The sequence below is a fragment of the Pogona vitticeps genome, chromosome 3 (genome assembly GCF_051106095.1).
Source record: "Pogona vitticeps strain Pit_001003342236 chromosome 3, PviZW2.1, whole genome shotgun sequence".
Taxonomy (NCBI): Eukaryota; Metazoa; Chordata; class Lepidosauria; order Squamata; family Agamidae; genus Pogona; species Pogona vitticeps.
Window position 1 is genome coordinate 179,448,643 of NC_135785.1, and position 23,244 is coordinate 179,471,886.

Genomic DNA, 23,244 nt, shown 5'->3' on the forward strand with positions numbered 1-23,244 from the left:
GAAAGCCAATGTCAGTCATTGTAGATCAGGGTTCTGCAACCTGTTCCTGTCCAAAGTACAAATTTTGCATAACATTTCCCACAGTTCATGACTACTGGCCAAGATGGTAGGAGCTGTATTTTATCTGGATGGCACCAGCTTGTGGAAAGCTGAGGTAGATGGCATTCAGCTAGGTAGCCCACTATTTTTTAATATGCCTCACATGTTCCTTGACACAGTGTAATATAAAGTACAGTACTGAGATGCTAATACTTAGGTAAGAGACTACTACAGTATCTTAATTTGCTGGTGACACGCTTCAAGCATTTAATGTTCACTTAAGATTTTAGAAAAGTGACAATTTGTAGGTAATAATAAATAATGCTTGCTGTTTAGCAGTTCAGATTGTCAACATCTGGTCTTCCTTCCATCATATTAGCAACAGACTTATAGAAATGCAAATGACAATAATAACCCACACACAGTTAATCGGTTTTAGCACTTTGTAGTCTTATGGCCAGGCTCTTTGTAGACTTGAGAGTTAAGGCAAATTTTAAGGTGTTTAAAATGATTTTCCCCCTTTACTGAAAGAAAGATGAACACATAATTATTTGCACAAAGCATTAGAAAATACTGTGATATTTTATTATTAAAAATGCTGCTGAAAAGTTTATACATATGTGTCCAGCCATATATATCTTCTGTCCTTACTTTAAGGCAAAACCAAAAAGAAAGAAAAATGCAGAAACAATAACAAAAGAAACCCTGCGTGCCTCTTAAGGTCAAGAAGAAAAGTCTGGGATAGTTCCTTTTGTCCCCCCTTTTCTTCAAAGTATACGTTGTTGTTATTATTATAGAATCCTATGAAGAGCCTAAAAATTTCCATTTATAAATCATACATCTGTCCAGACGTATTAAATTATTAAAGTGACATCATTGTCTTTTTTTTCTTTTTTAAATGCTAAAATCATTCACTTACAGAAACGGTTTTACCCAAATGTCACAAGCCTGACACAGTACTGTACATATTGCTAGCAGTAGACAACTGGAAGTACTAAACAAATACTGTAATTCACATAACAAACATACCCAACTGAATAAGATGCCATCATTTTCCTTTTTTTTTTTTAAACCCCCCGAGTCATGAAGAATTGCTGTGTCTTAGTGGAGGCAATGCGTTGGTTGTGATGATGGCACGGAATAGATCCAGCTTTAATCAAGATTATAGTTACGGTAAAGAGCAGTGAAGGCAAAAAGTTTGCCTTTTATTATTGGGCGAAAAGTGGAGCTCATTTAAAAATCTCACCTGGAAGCAAAAGGGAAGCATATATTGATTTCATTTTCTAACAAGTAAGATTGCAGTATGGGTCACATGAGCAATTTTACTGTGTCGCTAACCCAGGTTTTGCTACTGTCAGGATCGTCTTATTCTACCAGAAGGAGCACAACAGAGCTGTGTGTAACACACAACCAGTGAGATGTGAAGGTACCTATAAGCTAGAATGTCACAAGCTGTCTATTTTAAAGGCAGAAGGCATCTTGTGTCAGATGTGAATATCTGGTGATGATAAGACAGCAGTGCTGTGCCATTCTCAGCACAAGGAAGGAAAAATGCAATATACATCCTGGGAGAGATATGGTCTTGTGCAGAGCAAGTCTGTTCAAATATCTTTGGTTACCATCTTTAACTTTAGTTTACTAAAGATAAAATATAGATCATTCTTTGCTTATCAATAACTTGGTTCTATCTTTATAGTAGCGGAATCATTTTTAAACATTACACAGAATGGCCAACAGTGTTGTTGGGCCAGCTGCATTTCATGTCAAAACTCCCTATTAAGGGGAATGAAGTTTAGAGGACGCCCCCAAAATAAATAAATAATGTTTTAGACCAGTGGAATGATCCAGCTTCTTCAAGGCAACTCACCTATTGTACATTTGATATGGTTTCTTCCTAGTTCTCTGAGGCATCCATCTGTTCTGTGATGTGACAAAATTAAGCACCAAAAATAGTGGGCTCAGTTAAAACTAACTGATGGGTCAAAGGGGTTATATAACCGTCATTCTAGATCTTTCCTTTCTCTTTATTGAGGCAATAGGAATTGGAAGTAATTCTTGCTCATCTTCCACCTGTGTCTTCCCCCTATTCCACACGATGGTCTTTTTAACTCAACCTCTTCTGCAGATCCCTTGTACAGGCAGAACTAATTTCCCTCAGAAAAAGATTTACAAAAAAAGGCAGGGTTTCTTAAAATGCATCAGGGAACTCACAATCCAGAAGCAATGTTTCATGGCATAACAAATACCAGGAATGCCAAAGTAGGACTCTAAGCTCAATTGAATAAGCGTTTTATAATTCTTCCATTTTGTCTCTGTGGAGCAATACAAAGAAGGCTAACACAAAAATCTGAAAGAAAAGGGAGAAAAAGAGGTGTGTGTGTTTTCCCCTCACAAGAAAAGAAACCTGTTTCCTACCTATGAATGCCTTAACATGCACATGTGTAACCTGTAAAGGAAAAGCTGGCAGGCCGCACAGTCACCTGTATCCTCTGTATGGAACACCACGTCCTCCTAGAAATGAAACATTAGGAAAAAAAACCTCATGTCTTGGTTTACCACTAGTAATTAAGAAGAAAGTCCTCCTTTTGTTCTGGCAGGAAACAGAGGTGATATGACTAATGTTTATACACATAGATCACAACTGAAAGCACAATCTTTCTAAAAGCTCTTTTCAAACTGAAAACATCAATAAAAGCTTCTTCTTTTTAAACTCACAGCTATGTACACTTTTTTTTTTTACAAAGTTTCTTAAATATAGTTCAGGCTGGCAAGTCATCTCTTTGCACAGAACTATACGTATTTACTGCATAGTCAGTCCTACTTTTTTTTTAATAATAAAATCTTATTTTCCCCCTTCTGGGTTACAGCTTCTTATGATGGGTAAAAGCCCATGGTGATGTCTTTTGTATAACAAGGGCCATTCACGGTATGGCACATATAGAACATTTTTTTAAAATTTTATTTATTAAAAAAACTGTACAGTCACTGGCTCTGTATTTCAGACGTTTCTGCTCCTTTTTTGTTACACTCAATACATATCCTTTTCTAAGTGACTTTCCTCAGGCCTCAACTACTAACTTTCAATCAAAGTGGTTGAGATATTAAAGCGGTATCCTGATAGCAATGTACACATTTCACATTTCACAGGGTTTGAGAAGGTGATGTTTAGAATATCAGAGTTCCTATGGAAAGGAGCTGTAAGAAAATTACATCTGCCTTTCTCTTTCACCTTTCTATTTTGACAAGTGCTGGATGGAGAACATGATTTTTTTTAATTTTAATTTTTTTTTATAATTTTCTTTCCTTTTCTTATTTTTAATCTTCCAGGTGGCATGGGGTGGGTGGGGCAAATGATAGAGCTATACCCTAGTGGTGGAATGTCCATGGGGCAAATTAGTACTGTTTTGTCCTCCGCTGAAAGTGTTGAAAGTATGCAAGGGCTGCATCCCTGTTAATGTATTTGGAATCATGGTTATGGTGTTGGGTGTCATCAGTGGAATGTCATCTGGAGATCTTCGAAGAGTGAGAGTATAATCAGGTGGGCAGGTGAGTCTCAGGGTATCATGTGCCTGTAAGGACTCACACTCATGGTCGTGCTCCAGCTGTTTCATCTGCAGTGACATGATCTCTTCATTTTGTATATGGGCGATATCATTGGTTGTGTTCCGTTGAGGACTGGGGCGCCTGTGCGTCTCATGACGACGCTTATCTTTCTTATAATACAGTGCTGCAAATGCTAAGATGTTGAGGAACAATAATGATGCACCCACAGCAATGGTAACACTCAACTCTGTGGAATAATCCCTCTTGTTTTCTATCAGAACACTTGTATCCTCTGGGGATGTCTTCTGTGTTTCTTTTGAGTGCTTCGGATTGTTGCTTGGTGTCATTAATGGGCGTTTGGTGGTAAATTTTCCAGAGCGCTTGGTACCATAGGGAAATGATGTCATATCAGGAGGTGGCACCTTAGTTGTTGTAGAGACATACTGAAATATTTCATTCAAGTTGTGCAGATGTGGTACAAGTTCTAGCCAGAAAGCGACTTTTGTTGCTCGGTAATGATCTCGAACTCTGGGTTTCAAGCCAATGTGTAAATAAAGTTGGTCTTTTGGATTATATTTGGACCAGGCCACTTCTTCAAAACGGTTGGGTTTTGTATGGATAAACTTTGTATCCTGGGGAACGGGTTGGTTGGGATCCCTGGAAATAGACAAACAAAATAGTATCTGTTAAAAATTTGCATAAGAATTACACGTTCAAGTCTAGAACAAGCTCTAGCAATGTTTGCCTCATGTCAGAACCTAGGTGATATAAAAATTAAATGTTAATGCAAGTTTAGAAATAGAAGGAAAACGTGGGTTCCACGTATTTTATTATCAACAAATATGGTGGCAAAATGACAGATCATTTTGATTCAATCTAAAACTTAGTTCACACAGAGAGATGTACATCAACATAAAGAGTTCTTGCTAAGTATGGGGAATCCTTCCCCCACTTTCATATAATGATTTTCTTTCAAACCATTCCTCTTACAGTTAAGACCAACTCTTATACCACACTTCTGCAACTTTTCTACAGTCCATCTCGCATACCCCTGTCAAAGAAAAAGATGTTAACTCAGGGAAGAGGAGAGAAAAATTGCATAGCCCTCCATTGCACTGGGGGGAAAAAGCTGAGAATTCTCTCTAGCAAATTACATGCACAACATAGTTCCCTGTCAAATATCATGGACCTTGATGGCCGAGTTTTGACAGCTATGGATGCTGAATCAAATTAAGCCTAAACAATCCCTGGAAACAAGGAACAGAATTTGTTGTGCTTTAGGCACATCATGAGAAGACAAGATACACTGGAAAAGACAATAAAGCTACAGAAGCTGATGGCAACTGAAAAAGAGAAAAAATGGACATAAGATTGATTGACTCAATAAAGGAAGCCATGACCTTGAGTTTGCAAGAGCTGGGCAGAGCTGTAAATGACTGGACCTTTTGGAGGGGACTAATTCATAAGATACTTCCTATGAAAGTGACCCGACAGCTCATAACAGCAGAAAAGTTTTGAACAGCCAAAAAGACCTGGGAGAAAGATTTCTTTCTAGAAAGCAGTCCCTTGACCCATTTCTCTTTGCAAAAAGCCTTATGATGGGCAAGGCAATAGGAAAAAAGAGAGAAAACTGGATCCCCACCCCCACCCCCAGTATTTATTTAAATTACATGCCACAGGGAGTGGGGAAATTCTAAAGGCATTTTTCAAGCATCCACTGCTAGCACTTGAAAAGTTCATTTTTTGGGGAAGCCAGGGAGTTTATCCTCAGTTACAACCAAATGGCATTAATAAATGTAGGGAATTAAAATATTCCAGTGTTTTCCTTAAGGGAGTTGCGTGGATTTTACAAAGAAAATTTAAGGGTGAACATACAATTCCCACTAACAGCCCATTGCCTGTAGAAATGATAAAGCCACCAGTGGGAGTTTCATGAGCATCTGAAACAGGGCTGGCCCCACCATTAGGCAAAGTGAGGCAGCTGCCTTAGCCAGTAGATGCTGGAAGATAACAGTAGGAACCTCCCAATTGTACTTCATGTGCTCCCCTCTTTGTTGGAGGGCAAAGGTACATATGCCACATCAATGTCCTGGAGCTAAGCATGTAACTGCTATCAAAACACTTCTGCAGACCCGTTACACAACTGGTGGCAAAGGGAATCACACAATGGACTGCACAGTCATATGTTTCAATCTGTCTTGCCTGGGTGTAACACCTGGAAAAGTTATGCCAGTTTAACTTTATCTTATGGTCCCATGAACTGGATCCTGGCCTATGTTTAATCAAATGACTATGTATAGGCCTGCAGAAATGTCTTCATGCTCGCACTGCTTTTAAAACCAAAAAATGTGGTGGAGGAGGGAGGGCGACAATATAGTATTTACAAAATATCAAGGCTTCCTTCAGGACAAATGTGTGAATTGTTGTTGCATTGCAATAGCTGTCTCTCCTCAGCACTCTTTCTATTGTTATGAACTTCATGCTTTTCCTCTGGCTCCTTTTGATGCATTTCTTCCTTTTCAATACTGTACCCAAGAAGATAATTCATAATGCTGAATTACACTTCTTAAATTTCTTTCATTATTTAGATGCCAGAGATCCAGTATTTTTTTTTAGTTCCAACATTTGTCTTTGCTCCCACTGCAGCCTTTAAAATATCTATAGGCACATTTAAATGCTCTTAAAATTTCTCCACTGTTCAAAAAGCCTGCTACGTGTTAGATCAGGTAAAACTATTATTTAACCTTAATAACATCCTTCTGTTCACCAAATTTTCAGTTCCTTTTAAATTTAAAAAAAAAACTACCATTCAACATATATTTAAATTCTTTAGATTTCCATAGTGAGAATATTAGCTCATGCAATTTTATATTTTGTGAAAACTGTGAGCATAATTCTAAATAAATGATTTTATTTCATACCATTATTGCTTTTCTACTCACCTAAATCTTAGGTGGCTTTATGCATTTTGAATCCATGACTGTTATCATTTTGTGGGAACTCAACACACACTGGCTAAAAATGTATTTATTTTCATTTGGGAATAATTCCATAATATTAGGTGTTTTAGAAATGAAGAATATAAAGTAAGGTAAGATGAGGCAAGTTAAGGCAAGGCAAGGCAGATCTGACAAATTCAGAAAGGTAACCATTGTAATAATTTCACACACACACAAACATGATATATGCATGTAAAGTAGTCACTGGTCCCATCCAGATATTGAGTGACTACAATTTAGGTTTCTCAAGGGGTTTGCATCATATGCCTTCAGACCATGCTCTAGTATCTCTGTACTCCATTATTTCAATGAAATATGGGATGTGTACATCCTGCCAGATTGTTCCACAATCAAAAATAGGAAACATCTGGACTGCATTTTGCAGGATTCTCTGATCAGCGTAAGTTTAGATTTCTGGTGGCCATTGAAACATCATAATAAAAGCAGAGATGATATTTGCCTTGTTGGAAGAAGAAAATGGAGGAGGAAGTTAAGACACCATCTCAAACCTATTAACACATAATACTAGCCATGTGTTTCCTACCCTTTCTCCAGTTCAGATCATCCAGGTTTGCACCATGAACATACCAGAGGATGTAAAGTGGATCAATATCTAAAAGCTAATTGCAGGTAGCTAATGAGACTTAGAAGGCTATGATGCTTAGTGCACAACTTATATTGCAGATGAGCACCTAAAACTCTCATTGGAGTTTGAAGACAGTGAACCTCTGTTTAACACTCATGTGCCTCAGCAGAGGAAGCATTTCTGCCCTCCCGATTTCAGATGAGGAAGGATGAAGATGATTAGAACGCCTTCCTCTGAGTTAGAAAACGGGCTCATCATCTCGTAGCAACCGGCCATGTCAGTCATTTCAGTTTGAAATGATGAAACCACACTTTGCGACTGTATATTGGGTCTAGGGGCTAACCAGGCATGGCCAGTTCCACCCCACAGGTAGCTGTTACATCAAGGCTTTGCTTCAAGCTGCTTTACAGATGTGCTCAGCCTATCATGATTTGGATCTTGCAGTTAAAATCCTCTTCATGAAATTCAGGACTCCTGCCCTGTTTGTGTACATTTGGCCAACTTCCTTGCTGCGGATTATTGAATGCAACCAAGTTGTGCCCATTTGTAATCCCATCACTGTCTCCAGGGCCTTCATTCCTGGTGGGAGGGTCAACACCACTTACTGCAACTTGTAAACTACATTCTTAGGGTCAAGGACTAGTCATGTTCTTTGCCTATGCCAACAAACCAAAGCCTGTTAATCAAATTACTCTAATTTAAGTGACTCATCAACAGAAAATACAAAGGAAATGTTCTAGTATATTTGCATATGTAGTACCACTCTACTCTATTTTTTTAAAAAAATCATTCTCTCAGAACCATTCTGAATTCTGCTTACATTAATATTTTCAGAATTTCAGAAGCTAAATTCTGGTGACAGGGTCGAAATCTTCAGAGCCCAACTTATGTACTGTGGATGGTCAAACAAGTTTAGGTTGAGTCAAAACATGCAGACAAAGGGCATGTAGAAGATGCAGAAGTAACATGACTAAGAAATTTATTTCCTTTAGACTGTATTCTGCCTCCTGGCGCAGTGGTTAAAACACTGTACTGCAGCTAAAACTGTGCTCACGACCTGGGGTTCAAATCCCAGGTAGCCAGCTCAAGGTTGACTCAGCCTTCCATCCTTCCGAGGTCGGTAAAATGAGTACCCAGCTTGCTGGGGGGGCGGAATGTGTAGCCTGTATAATTAAAATTGTAAACCGCCCGGAGAGTGCTTGTAGCGCTATGGGGTGGTATATAAGTCCAATAAATAAATAAATAAATAAACAAATAAATAAATAAATAAATAAATAATTGTTCCAGATCCATATAAGTGTACGCATATAGGTGTGCAAGGATATAAATACAAAAGAAGGCTATAAGAAGAGGAATGATCTAAAGACAAGAAGAAACTATTATTTAAGTTGCTGACAGATGCTGATAATATCCTATGGTCGTTTGTTATTCTCTAAGACAGATGGCCATCTCAGTTATTATTGGGAGATTTGAAGTCTAATAGAAACCTTTTTCAAATGCACTTCAACTACAAGGCAATCTTTGGCAGTGTCAAAGAAAGGTCAGTGAGATCATTAGTTCAGTGCAATTAGTGACAATTCAGTTCCAACCTGAACACTTAAAATAGAAAACCCTGATAATTGCAGTTTGTGCTCATTTATGAAAATCTTAAATCAGTCAAGCCTGTTGAAGAGGTTACTCCCTGTTCAGTTAGAAGCATCTATTGTCTCTGGAAGTAAGGACACATACCTAAAACGAATGAGGCAAGCTGAATATTCTTCATTTAAAATGATCTGAGCATCTCAGAGAGCATGGTTGGATTGAAAAAGCAAACAAACAAACTGATGTTATTTTGACAAGATCCTGTGGCCAGAAGACCCTGCAGAATTCCAAGCCAACAGTTACCCATCAAGGGACTGAGGAGAAGATCATAGTTGCATAATCTGCTAGCTACAGCTACGATTCTCAGCATAGCGAGGACCATGTGCTTCCCAGCCATATGGCTGGTATGATGAATGTGTCTGCTTCGCTTTCCATCACATCTAACACTTCAAAATCTCAGGTTCTTTCTGCTACATTTTGAAGAAACTTGGCAATTTGGGGAAGTTATTTTAAAAAATATGTGAATGAAATTCTCACCCGTCCCTATTGTACCTTAGTCATCTTGGGCCCAAATGCTGCCATGACATATGAGAAAAATAGATTCTAGTGAATAGGTATTTTTCTCGGCTGTCATTTCCTTTTTTAAATCATTGATTGTTGTGTATATGTTTGTTACTTTGACCCTCCTCAACAGGTAATTGTTGAACATGTTTGCTAGCACATCTGAGTAAGGAAGGACTAAAGGCCTGGAGTATTAGAGTACAGTACAATGTAGTGCTTGGGAGTCCTGTTGATTTTTCATTTTTAATATTTTCTATTTATAAAATATAAACAAAGAGCCCACCCACACAAATTCAAAGTGCAGCACTGCAGAAAGAAAATAAGGCAAGTATTATAACTTGTAGCTCTTTTCTGAAGTACTACAGTCAGACCCTGGTGACACACAAAGCCTTCACTTTATCTGATTAAATGTTAATTTAATTCCACTGAATTCAGTTTGTTCATTGGGCTCGTTTGTTCTCATTTATTACTTAACTGATTAGTGTGAATTCTTAATGGACACGATAAGATACTTGCACCTGAATGGAAACTGACAGTTTTCTCCGCTTTTAATTTTTAGCAATTTGTATTCCTTCATGTTTTGCTATCACCGAGGATATGGCAAATACTTGCAAAACCTCTGCCTCTTCCAGTTTTCTGAGTTTCACTTTGCTGAAACTGCCCACAGAGATTTCAAACATGGCCCTGAGATTCCCAGCTTCTTGTTAAAAGGAGACTGGTCTCATCTCCCTACCTTTCTCCTCACACACTACTCAGTGCAGGAAACTGTCAAATTATGTGCAGTGTAATGCCCTTTCTCATGAACCCTGAACAGGAACTGTCCCGTTCTGCATAGGAAGTGTAAAAATGCTGTACAGTTTTGTGTTTCTTCTGCCCTGTGCAGGAAGAAAACCATACTGTACTCTGCAGCAATGGTTCTCAACCTTTTTTGAGTCATACCCCCCCTTTTGTAAACTGTGACCCTCCCACCATATTTGCATACAAAGGTATTTTTAATGGGATAAATCCATCCCTTCTCAAAAAGTACTGGCTTCTTTCTCCCCCAAAGGGAGAACACATACTGTACTAACTTTAATATCTGGCTCTGAAAAGCAAGGAACAAATTATTTAACAAGGGCTACAACATGTAAAAGGTGACCCCGACTCCAAAGATAGCATTAGGTGACCTCCTTGGGGGTCATGACCCCAGGTTGGGAAACACTGCTCTACAGAAATCGCAATAATCCTCTAGTACCATTTTGTGTATGGCAAAGATCTCTAACTTTTCCTACTCAGTAGAGAGGAAGCTGGTGTCAGACTTGCAATATTCATTTCCAAATGGCCTCTAGGGAGTTCCACACTGCTTCCTTCTTCAGGTTATTCCCACTCTTCAAACAGTGAACATAGAGTTTGATGGAAATAGGTTCTGCAGCTGGGTGATGGTGATGAGGAGGAAAGTGAGCAGAGGAAAAGGCTGAATGAACACTGGTAGAATCAGCATAGCATAGGCATCCTTCAGTCTCGAGAGACTATGGTAATGTGCTCTGTATCTAGGAGTGTCCTCTCCAGAGCATGAAGCCTGGGTAGAGTAATATGGAGGATAGGCTGTTACCCAAGCAGCAGATCCCCCCTCTCCACATTGCTGAAATGGTCCAATGGAAAGGCAAGAGCCAATACAACTGGTTCCAGCAATGTTGCAGGAGTTGGCAGAACGACATAAACTGCCTTCGGGACTCCGGCTCTGGATTTTGCTTCTAGGTTAACTCCTGAAGCCTTTTCCATGAGTGGATACAGCCACAAGACAGTGGAGGTTTGAAATCGGAGTTTTCCTTCTTCTAAGAAACAGCAGTATGAAAGAAAATGTGTGAAAAAGCAGTATGAAAGAAAATGTGGGGGTTGGGAGAAAAGAAGAGATAGAACAGAAATAAAAGTAAGGGGAGAGAGCTGAGGGGTTAATAACCCTTGTAACATGGTGAACTTTCGTTGGTATTTCTATAAAATAGGAATAGGTGAAGAATTTCATTAATATCAAGTCTTTATTCTTACTGAAGGATTTGCTTTAAAAAAATGAAACATGATCTACATGATTATATGAATCTGGTTCCTTAGATACTCAGACTACTACACAACCAGTTGTCCATTGTTCTCACTAGGCAGCAGTTGTCCAGTGCCTCAAATAATGGTCTTTTCCTGCCCTACGTGAAGGTGGTTGAGAGGATCCAGCGTGAGAGTTTTGCTTGCTTGCTGGCTTAAAGAGACTTTGATGTTCTGGAAAAGACTGCAAATAAATAATGCCAGTAGGAACAGTAAGGTTATTGGATTAGACCTTTACCCGATGTGTGTGTGTGAGAGAGGGAGAGGGCTATGGTATTTCATCATTCCAGCAGAAAATATAGTCAGGGGTAGATCACAGAGGTCCAGTCCCTCCCCCCAGAACTTGTCCGCTCACTGGTTGCAACACAGTGCTTGGGTCCTTTGTTGTCATTGTCACACCAATCTGGGAAGGAACCCAGCTGGCACTTCCCCACCTCCCTGTGCAGTCAACCACTCCAGCGAGTAGGTGGGACAGGGAGTCTCCCCACTCAGCTGATAAGTGGTCAGTTGCATGGGGAGGTGGGGAAGTGCCAGTTGGGCTACTTCCTGAGAGCCGTGTGGCAACCAATGAGTAGACTGACCAGTTCTTGGCAGAAGAAATGGGTCTCCGTGGCACCGCGATTCATATTTGCATACCCAGAGATGCAAATACGAAAAGCCCATGTCTAGTCCGGAGCAATGATAGCTTTCAATCATTTGTAATTTTGCTTAGATGCATAAATCTGCTTTCGGCAGGGATGTGACCTATAGTGGACTCTGAAGAGTCAACACAGGCCCTCTGTGATTTGAATACTCAAATGACAATGTGCCAAACAAGCATAATGGTTAAAATGAAATCTCTTCTCTTCTCTGTGTTTGAAAGGCATACATGTGACTCTCCTAATCTGCTCTTGGAGTGGGGCGGGGGGGGGGGGAGAAACAAGACACAAAATCACTCTCTGCAAAACTCCACACGCCTAAAAAAATCTCAAGGGAAATTTCATGGGAGTTCTCATATGTTCTAAAGTCAGTTTTTTCTGGAAGAAATGCCCAGCTGGCCAGGACTGTAACAATTCTTGTGCACAATTACTTCTTTTCTGTGAAGGATTCACTGGGAAGGGTATTAAGCCACATAACATTTGGCAGTTTCCTGTGCAGAAAAGAGAAAACATTTAAAAAAAAAATTAAAAGGGGGGGGTGATAGCAGGATGATGGTTTGAGGGAAACAATGCATGATGGTGGGTATTATTGCTACTTTCACTTATGCAATCAAAGCCCACACAAGAGAGTTACTTAGTCATCCACCCCACATTCTTGCACATGCATTCAGTCCTATGTACACGGCGGCCATTTTCGGTGCCTGTAAAGCAAGGAATCCATCCCTAGAAAACAGCAGGGGGCCATTTTGAAAGCCGGCGGCCATTATGAAGCCACCGATCAGCTGTTCAAAAAACATCATTTTGTGAAGAATCGGTTCCCGAAGCAGGGAACCAATCATCGCAAAGCAAAAAAAAAAAAAACCCATTTAAAACATTGTTTTGCGATCGCAAAAACCTCATTGTAAAGTGATTTCCTCGTTAAGCAAGGCAATTGTTAAGCGGGGCATTACTGTATAGCAAAGACACAGTGTAGTGAAGAAAATCTAGAACATTACCAGTCTAGTAACTGATGTAAACAACTGTTCCTCTGTTATGCCTGGATATGAAATGGCTGCTTAGTCAGGTGTGTGGAAATACATAGACTCTGGTGAAGGACCCAGTGTGGGACTTTCTGTCTTAATCCTATCCAGGGATGATGATTGAGGCCCTGGCTGTCAATCTCCTGCTTTGGTCTTGTCTTCTTCTTTCTACAACAACTAATACTAAGATTTGTTCTGGATTTGTTCTTTCCCAAATTTCAGCATTTTACCCCATGAAATTACTGAAGTAAATTTTTGGGATTTGTAGGGGATTGAAAAACAACTCAAGGGTGACTTGTGGCTTCCTGAATCACCCTGTAGCTGACCCAGAAATCCACAAATAGCCTGTTCTTTTCTTCTGAATTCTTTTCTCTAGTTGGTATATATTTTAGACATGAGAACTCCTCACTTCCCTAACAGTAGGTGCAGGACCTTGACCTTATTTTATACAGACATATTTTTTTCTGTCATGAAGGTAATTTTCCCTTTCTTTTTTTAAAAAAAGGAAACATGGCATACATTGTACTAATTTTGAATTAATTTTCCCAGGAACTATACATGCAATAATTTCCTTTAATAATCACAGTCTCTCTCTCTCTCTCTCTCTCTCTCTCTCTCTCTCTCTCTCTCTCTCACGCACACACACACACACACACACACACACACACAGAGAGAGAGAGAGAGAGAGAAAGAGAGAGAGAGAGAGCTCACCAAAAAAATTGGATGTTTTCTTCTGAACAGGTGGGATTTCAAGGTCACACAGCTCTAAGCACTTATTGTCAAATCAGGGTGAATTCAGAAGAGGACTATTTGTTATAGTCAATCTCATTTCTACCAAGTAATCATTTTATCAGTTGGGTGCATGCTAAAATGATTAATGACCCTTCCTAAACATTTGTGCTGTCTTTAGGAAGTATGGTAGAAAGCCAGACCCAAGAGGCTATATACACCCTGCTGAAATTAGCACTTGAGCAGCCAGGCCGTGGAAAATAGCTTGAAATTATGAGTAATACTGACAGATGGGATCATGTGGGAGCTTTGGTAATCCTTAGATAAATGCTGAAGTCTGACTTGTTAGCACTCTGCAGGAATAATAACAGCAGTAATATAAATAATAAGCAGATAGAAGACTATCGACACCCCAGGAGGTTTTTTGTTTTTAATATCCCATATATTAATATCTACATGCTTGATTTTACAAGCACTGTCTGTTAACTTTAGTAAACGCTTTAATTGTGTAGAAAAAGACTTTGCTTAGCTGAATGCTCGTACAACGTGGCTCATTTACTACGGCAATGTGACCACTCATGTTCATTCTCTCCAAATCTGCCAAACGGTCCCAGTGCCAAGAAATTTCCAAATGACAAATAAATCTTAGATATCACTGTATCTTTGCTGTCACTTCCTCTATGTACACAGACAACTTATAGCAATGTAGTTGTGTAGTATAGCCATAAGAAAGAACTAAATCATTAATTGGCTAAAGCAAATTGGAGGGGTCATGTATTCTTGTGTATTCTTGTATTCTTGCCACCTCTGTGTATTCTTGCCACCTCTTCTTGGTGACTTCTGTGAGGTCCCTACCATTTTTGTCCTTTATCATGTCCATCTTTGCACAAATGTTCCTTTAATATCTCCTATTTTTGAACAGATCTCTGGTTTTCCCCTTTCTATTATTTTCCTCTATTTCTTTACCACTGTTCATTTAAGAAAGCCCTCTTGTCTCTCCTTGCTATTCTTTGGAAGTCTGCATTCAATTTTCTGTAACTTTCCCTATCTCCCTTGCCTTTTGTTTCCCTTCTCTTTTCTGCTATTTGTAAGGCTTTGTTGGACAGCCACTTTGCTTTCTTGCATTCCATTTTCTTCGGGATGGTTTTTGTTGCTGCCTCCTGTACAATGTTACAAGCCTCCATCTATAGTTCTTCAGGCACTCTGTCCACCAGATTGATTCCTGGTTAGAGATGTGCACAAACTGTGGTTTGATACAGTTTAGCTGTTCTACGGGTACCTCCAGCTTCCCTTTCCTCACCTCTTCCTCTGGCAGGTGCCCTTTCAGAGGCAGTGACCAGAGGAGGTTGGGCTGGGAAGCCTTGCCACTGCCTCTGAGTGGGCGCCCACTGGAGGGGTGAGGCAAGGGAAGCCGGACCACCCAGAGAATAGCTATGCAGATGAATCACTGAATCGCAGTTTGTGCCCATCACTATTCCTGGCTATCATGCTTTAGTAAGACCTTCAGTGAGTTATTTTTCTGGGCTACAGTTCTCAGACTTTTCCAGCCAGCATAGTCAGTGGTTGGAGCTCAAGTCCATAGTGGTGCCTTTTTCAGGCATTAACTACTGAGCATTCACTGTTCCTTTTGGCCATCTTTTTAATTAACCCAGACACTCGGGGCTTCCCGCAAATGCATGAGGATTCCCCTTCCTGGCAAGCTTCTCAGTAGAGTGAGAGGGCTAGCCTGTTTTAGCCTCCTTTATGAGCCTGTACCATAGCTGACACTGGGGTTCTTTGACTGCTCCCTTCAGTGTTGCTGACTGCCCTATCACCACCTCCTATGGATGACTTCAAAAAACTTTCTTTAGCACAGGCAGAGCTGCCCCAGGCCCTTCAAGCATCATGTCGGCTCATCTAGTGAAAATAGACAGCCCAGGGAAAGAACAATAAAATATGTTTTATACCAGAGGAATTTACAGGACCAGAGAATGTCAGCTCACAAATTCCTCCTTACACTCTCAGACAAGCACCCTCGACAAAGTCATTTAATTTGGCCTTGCGTAACATTATTGTGTACACATGGTTTTAATTCTGTCACAAGAAATATTCTATGAAGCAAGGACACTCCCCTCCCCCCACAGAAACAGCACTTGCCACATATCATTAGAAGGTCAAAGGGACGGCTCCAGAATTTCTAAAGAATGGTGCATGCAAAGGCCATTATGCGGCAAACCTACCCAGTTTTGGCGAAGTTTGTCCAATACGTCATAACAACGGCACTGAGCATGACATCGTTTTTTGAGAAGTTGCAATTAAACAGCTCCGTAGGGCCAATCATAGGAATGCCGAAGACATAAGGAACTTCATCACCATGGGCTGAGTCAGCCCAGCTGGGTTTCATTTCGCTCTGGCAGTGGTGATAAAATGCATAGAAATATGTTGGAGAACCATACTGGGCATGCAGGTCTGCAGTGGCAACAGCTGGCGCAACCCACTGGTGATCAGTGAACAGAGCGACCAGAGTCTTTCTCCGAGTTTCAGGATTCTCTTTGTCTGCCCAGTCCGTGTACATAAACTTAATGGTTTCTCGCAGAGTATCTTTCCCTTCTGGATAACCGTAGAGATTGTCCACAAAATTTGATACGGAGAAATCAAAATCATTTGGAGAGACACCCTCTTCGTTGTCCACAATGCCGTCTACAAACTTTAATCCTTCCCCTTGGTTTACACCTAGCATGATGTCATAGTTGAGGAATTCTCCCTGCTCCATCAGAATCTGAGGATCATCTGGAATTACATCCCCGTCAATCACAGGCCCAAAGGCAATGTGGTATGTAGCTGGCGTGATCGTTTGTTGAATGAGTTCTTTGTAGTTCTTGTTCCGAAAACATTCCACTAAGTCTGTAGTGTCCAGCGTGTTGCAGCCCACTTTTTCTGCCAAGATTGCAGTATATTTGGCAGGCTGGTAGTTCACTGCCCAGCTGGACAGGGCTGTTCCACTCTGTATGATTGCCTTTTGGAACAGACCTGCAGGTGCAGAAGTTAAAATTAAAATACATGAACAAGTAGCATTGATTAAAAAGAAGAATCTTTTGTATGTTTTCCAGAGGAAGTACATTCTAGTGAAAAGTAAATGCAATGCTGTTTGTACAAAAATAAAATAAAATGTTTTAATTTCAGATCCTACCCCCATCATTAGATTTTCCTTGTTGGCTAATCTACCAGCTAAATTCTTCCTAGGTAATGTTCATATATATGGTATACATAAAATCCAGTGCCTAAGTGTGAACATGTTTCACAAATATTCATTATAATGTACGTCATAACGGCACTGAGCATGACATCACAAATATTCACTACACTGTACTAAACACTGTTTTCAATATAGACAAGAGACAGAACTTCGAGCCCTGCCAGCATTAAATCTATAGATTGGCCTACAATTGGTTGGGATTTTCTGTCCATATTTTTCTCAAACATAATCAAAATAATTTAGGGCTTGTCCTCACAGGCTTTTTTTGGTGCAGGCTGGCATGGTCAGGGGGTGGAGCAATATGCCATTTGACATGATTCTCACGGTGAAGCAGTGATACCTGGATATGCTCAAACACAGTTTTAGAGGTAAATAGGTCTCTCAAATTTAGCCAGAGAAAAGTATGCTTTGCTAGTATAAAGTTCCTTTTGTTTCCCTGTTTCTCACCTTCTGCACACTCATTTTTGATTAGCAGAAGGCCAGGCTTAGGAATGTTGCCAGGAGGAGATAGTCACAACATAAAACCAGCAGGAGAGCCTGAGGTTGAAGACCATACATGCAGGCCCAGGAAGGCAACATACAGATAAGGGAAATGGAATACACATTCCTCACACATTCCTCCAGACAGTGCAGTCCCAGCTGACCTTGCATTGCTTATTCTCAATAAAATTGGGCTTCGGTTCAGCTGTTTACATCTTGCCTGATCCCTTCCTGGAGACCAAATCAGGATACAGGTTTTGACCTGTAATAGGAGCCACCCCCTTTCCTTCTGTGTCAGGAAAGGAAGAAGTGAGCAGAAAAAGGAGGAGAGGGAGACAACAGGAGAGAGAGAGAGAGAGGAGGGGAATAAAAACATTCAGGTGAGAGGAGGCATGTGTATTCTCCCCTCCTTATCTGTGCTCCTGTGTGTGTCTGTGCCCGTGAGGTGATACACGAAGTGGGAACAGGCAAACAGCTCCAACAGCTGTCGGAGGAAGATGCTAAGAAGAAGCATCCAATTGTTCAATACCTCACAGAACCATCAGATTGGAAGTGAAAATATTAGTATTGCCTGTGCTAGATCATTGTTGATGCACTAAATCACTTTGATTTATTCAATTATTTTGCTTTGTGTGTAGTGTCAATTGAGAAACTGCCCACGGCCATGGTTTATATCAGCACTTCAAACAAAGGCAAAGATTTTTTTCCAATTTAATCTAAGTGCTTCAGTGCAACAGTGATAAACTTGCAAAATGAAAAAATAATACCACTTCTCCCACCCTATCCACAGAAGAGCATGGGAAGTGTTCACTTTTCAGATATTTTGAAGCAACTTATTTATTAAGTCTTCACAGTACTAGAAACTGACAGTGGAAGAAGCTTGCTAGCTCTGATAACTTCTAGTGGGAATGAACTAAACTAGAATGCATCAACTGACACCAAAAAACCAAAAGCCCCTCTCAGGGACTCAAAAAGGTGAAGGTTAGAGCACTCTGGAGGCAAATTGGTACATTCTAGCGATTACATCATGTGGTCACTGGAAAAAATAACAAACCAATACACCCCACAATGCATCAACCAGCAAGTCACATGCCCTTCCTAATGAGCCCTAGTCTACTAGAAAGAGGGAACAATTCTGTTTCATTTCACATTGCTGAAAACTGCACTTATAAGTTGACCTCCGGCTTGTCATCAACATATTTCCTAGCCATCTTTGTTGTTTACAAGGTGGCCCCAGGTGACAACTTGTAACACAGACACTATGATTTGTAGCACTTTCCATTCCAAGAGTCTAGTTCTTAGGTGGGAAAACAAAACAAAACCTAGAACAGACTTAGTGCTGCTGACTGAATTATGTCCTGTCTATGTAAAAACTGTAATTTCAACCCACAAAAAGGGTTATAATAGTTAGTCTTTAAGGTGCCACATGATTTTGTCTTTTTGTTTTGTTTCTTTGCATTTTGCCTGATCAGCTTGCACAGACTAACACGGCTACCTCTTCTAAAACTCCAATCTTTCTATTTTCCAACCATGCTCCAGACTTATTTTCAGTCCTCAATGATCTTTGGATGTTCGGTGGCTAGTATGAAAGCCAGTAAAGATCTGTCAAAGCATCTGAGTAGACAGGTTCCACCCAATTGTTAGCATGTGAGAAAGGCGGCCCTCTGCAGATGACGCTGGGGCAAAAACTCACTTTGGCAGGAACTGTTTCCTCCCACAGCTTGTTTTAATCGACATGTTGATAAAACATATCATTCTGTTTCCATGAATGGAGGAGTAAATGGGTTTAAAAACACTACTGGTATCTGACACTGTCCCCACCATTGATCGGACCAAAGCCCTTTTGCAGAAAATGACAAGTCTTTCCTCTCCATCCCAGCTCTTTGGAAGTTGCTCTAGTTCTCATTTCCTTCACTGCTCATTGTCTTTGCCTGATCGGCATGCCCACAGCTGGTGTAAGGAACTTGCCTTGGTTTTCAAAAGCTGATTGTCTGTTTTGGGTGACAGGTGATGTTGTTTGTGGGTGTGGGAGAAGAACTAGGAATTTGTTTCCAGGAATGGTTACTTTAAAAAAAGGAGAGAGAGAGAGAGAGAGAGAGAGAGGGAGAGAGAGAGAGAGAGAGAGAGAGGGAGAGAGAGAGAGAGAGAGAGAGAGAGAGACCTGTGTTTCAAGGCACTAAAGCCATTTACTGGTCAGTTCCACAAGCATCTCTATGTACAAGTCACTTCACTGTCTGGAGATTCGTGACCAAGGACTTTACAGGGATGACAACAGCAAACAATCATCTCTTTGTATGGAGGACTTGCCAAAGGAAAACCGTACATTTGTTTTCCCTGTTTCTCAGAAAGAGGGAATAATTTAATTTGCAAAAAAACTATGTTAGGCTAAAAGGAATCTAATTCTGGGACTTTTCCTATGTAAAATCTTGCTCATTATATATCTCATTATATATATCTTTCTCATTATATAGATCAGGCAACCATTGACTAGATCAATAAATTAGACTGTAACTGCGCTCTTTTTATCCTCTTACAGGAGATGGGAATTTGGGATCAGATTCAGTGGCACTGTGAAACGTCTCTGCTATGCTCCAGTGATGTGAAGCAACCCAGAACCAGTCTAAGGAGGGTTTGCCTCACTAAAGTGTAGCATAGCCATTCAAGAAGAAAGAGTAATAAATATAATACAGGTTATTTTTAGATTCTGGTTTCTTATTATTTTTTTATTTATGTGTCTGTTAATGCTTTTTTTGGTTGCTGGGAATTGCGGGATGCATTGTTTATGTTTGTTGTTAACCACCCTGCATGAAATTGGATAGTATATAAATGTATGTAATGAATGAATAAATGAATTTGTAACTTCTCATTTGAAGAAGCTACATCATCATTTCAGAAAAGATGGGGAGGAGGAAGGGAGTTAAGCTCTTGAGATCAGTCCTTTCTTAACTTAGCAATCAAATCATAATAGAATTGGCTCTGAATTGTTTTTGACCATAATCTACAAATTATTTGTTCTCTTCTCAGATGGGCATGGTTGCCAGATACCTAGCTGCATTGAAAGCAAGATCTTAATCAGCAATCAGCAGATTAATATTTAAGTTGAAACTAATACTACTGCCACGCCTAACAGTATTTTCAATAGCCTCATGGGGCAGTGCTTAACCTGCAATACTGCAGTCAAAACTCTGTTTGCAACCTAGGTTCAATCCTAGGTAACCAGCTTGAGGTTCACTCAGCCTTCCATCCTCTGAGGATGATAAATTGAGTACCCAGCTCCTGGGGGGAGGGGAAATGTGTAGCCTACATAATTAAATTGTAAACTGCCCAGAGAGTTCCTTAAGTGCTAGGGGGTGGTATATAAGCAGCACACTTTATAAAATGGTTTTTCTACCCACACCCCAAAGAGATGTGCAGTTTGGAATAATAAATAAAGTGAAGTCACAACAAATAAAAACAGAAACAAAATATTATTCAAAATAGCCTTAAACAATATTGGCTGGAATGCTATTGGTTAATTATGCCAGCTATGAATGGAAACATATTTCTCATGAGTTGCTATTGTTAACCAGCATCCACTTACATTCCTTGTTGCTCACTAACTTAAGTGACTGGCACGCAACCAGTCAACTAGCAGTGATTCGCTGCTGCAATTTATATGATTGAATGTATGTTGTAATAAGTAATCAGAGACTGAAAATTCCCTGTAGGCTCATTTCGGAGCAGCTGGTACAGTATTTCAGATCTCCTTGCTTGAAGCTCTGTATGCCTTTTGAACTGGTACCAGAAGCAAACTGGAAGCCAATGACATTTATGCGGCACTGGTATCACCTGGTCTCAAAAGATCATGAAAGAGTATCGCAATTTTCACTGTATTCACTTTCCACACAGTATTCAAGGGCTGCCCCATGGAAAGTCTGTTATAGTAGTCTAAATGAGAGGCAATTATGGCACAACAATAATGAGGCAGAATATATGCCTTTACGGTGCCCATTTTGACATAAGTATGCTATTTGAAGCTGCCACTGACTTTTTCAATTCATTATTAATGTTCAGAATTACTTGCAGTTAATTAAGAAGACTATTATTACCTTCTGAATAATGAGACAGTGTCAGTAGACTAACACAGGATGCTCCTGCCCCTGATCCAAAAATGGTGACTCTTTTTGGGTCTCCTCCAAAAGATCCAATGTTTTCTTCAATCCAGCGTAAAGCTTGGATTTGGTCAAGCAAACCGTAGTTGCCTTTTGCAGCTTGGTCTCCAGTACTCAAAAAACCTGAAAAGTGGAAAGAATGGAACAGGATAATTTTAGCTCACCAGTCAAATAATTTGTTAATGTCAAACGGCATGTACATACACAAAACTCTTACTCTTCCTTCTCCTTTCTTCCAGTGCTTGAAAGATGATGGCCCCAGTTAAGTCCCTGTGTCAAAATCTTTGTAAATAAACTTTTATTTTCCATTTGTAGGAGGTCATAGGGGGATAAATGTGAGAATCCTGAACCTTATGTCTTCATATAAACTCACAATTTTTAAAAAGCAGTTGAGGCATTCCTTTAAAAGTGTGCTTTGGTTTGCTACAAATAACATTGAAAAGCAAACATCAGAGGCAAAAAGGTAATAGAATTTTGAATGCCCATGCAAAAGTTCTTTTTAAAAAATGAGGACACCAATTTTCCTCAAAGCATGGAGATCTTTCCCATGATAATGCAGATGTCATTTAACCTGACACAAAGCTGTGTTATTCACCAATCAGCACTTCAGATACAAAAAGTATACATACATTTACTATCTTTTCTTTTCCCTCTTTTTTACTAACATGATTTTCTCACACAATACAAAACTCTCTCTATGTGTGTCTGTACATGTGCAGATGAGGCAATCATAATATTTGTGAACAATGTTTTCCTATTGGAATGAAAACTAGAGTGTTGGTATGTGGCTGAGACATAAAGGTATCAACTGTGCATGGATATATATTTAGAAACTCGGTCATCTTTTCGCATTAATTTAATTTTTACACATATTTTTTGTTTATGATCCACTGGCATTTTTTTAATCAAGTTAATTAATTAATTAATTAATTCATTTTTTTCTAATATGATTAAATAATATAAAGGATAGAGAAACTAGAGAATAATTTGTCCAAGTTCCCTGTAGCATTTATTGTAAAACTGGATGCAATTCCTTCTGTTGCTAGACATGTGCTGAGAAGTACCTATAAAAAAGCAAGGAAACTTGTCTATTGAGAAAGGAAACCTGGTGGCACCAGTGTTTGAAAGCATCATGAATTCATTCCCCCAGGCACACAAAGGTAATACACTAAATTCAACAGTACAAAGGAATTTTGTGAAAAGAAGGAAAGTCTTTAACTATTTTGTTCAGGACATCAAGACTTCACAGGGCAAATCTGATTCAGTTCTTTGACGATGTACAAAAGTCTGCACTGCCATTTCCATTCTTTGTCCTATGTACTTTTATTTGGTGATCACGTTTTAGAAATGGAACACCCTACATTTGAGCTTGATACAATTTGTCTTTCTATAAGCAGTTCATCTGAAACATTATATCACTTTATATTGACTAGAACTATTTGGATTCTGTATACCACACCGCACCCAAATTTAACACTTTGATAAGTCCACTTTCAAGTTTTTTCTACTGTACAGATCTTATCTTATCAAATCCCTTAGGGATGTTGTATTTACAAGAAATGGAGGAAAGCAGATCTAAGTATATAAAACACCCACTTAAAACATCTGTA

General features: G+C 39.6%; 1 protein-coding gene across 7 annotated transcripts in view; it reads right to left on the reverse strand.

Annotated features, from left to right (window-relative positions):
* Positions 1–602: 602 nt before the first annotated feature.
* NLGN4X (neuroligin 4 X-linked) overlaps positions 603–23,244 on the reverse strand; it is a 223,921-nt gene continuing 201,279 nt past the window's right edge. For all 7 annotated transcript variants that reach the window (XM_078390362.1, XM_078390361.1, XM_020786979.3 and 4 more), the window contains 3 exons: positions 21,572–21,757; positions 15,988–16,777; positions 603–4,239 (listed from right to left, as the gene is read on the reverse strand). In XM_078390362.1, the coding sequence (XP_078246488.1) occupies positions 3,399–4,239; positions 15,988–16,777; positions 21,572–21,757 (1,817 nt within the window). In that variant the 3' untranslated portion in view covers positions 603–3,398. The remainder of the gene's footprint in view (positions 4,240–15,987; positions 16,778–21,571; positions 21,758–23,244) is intronic.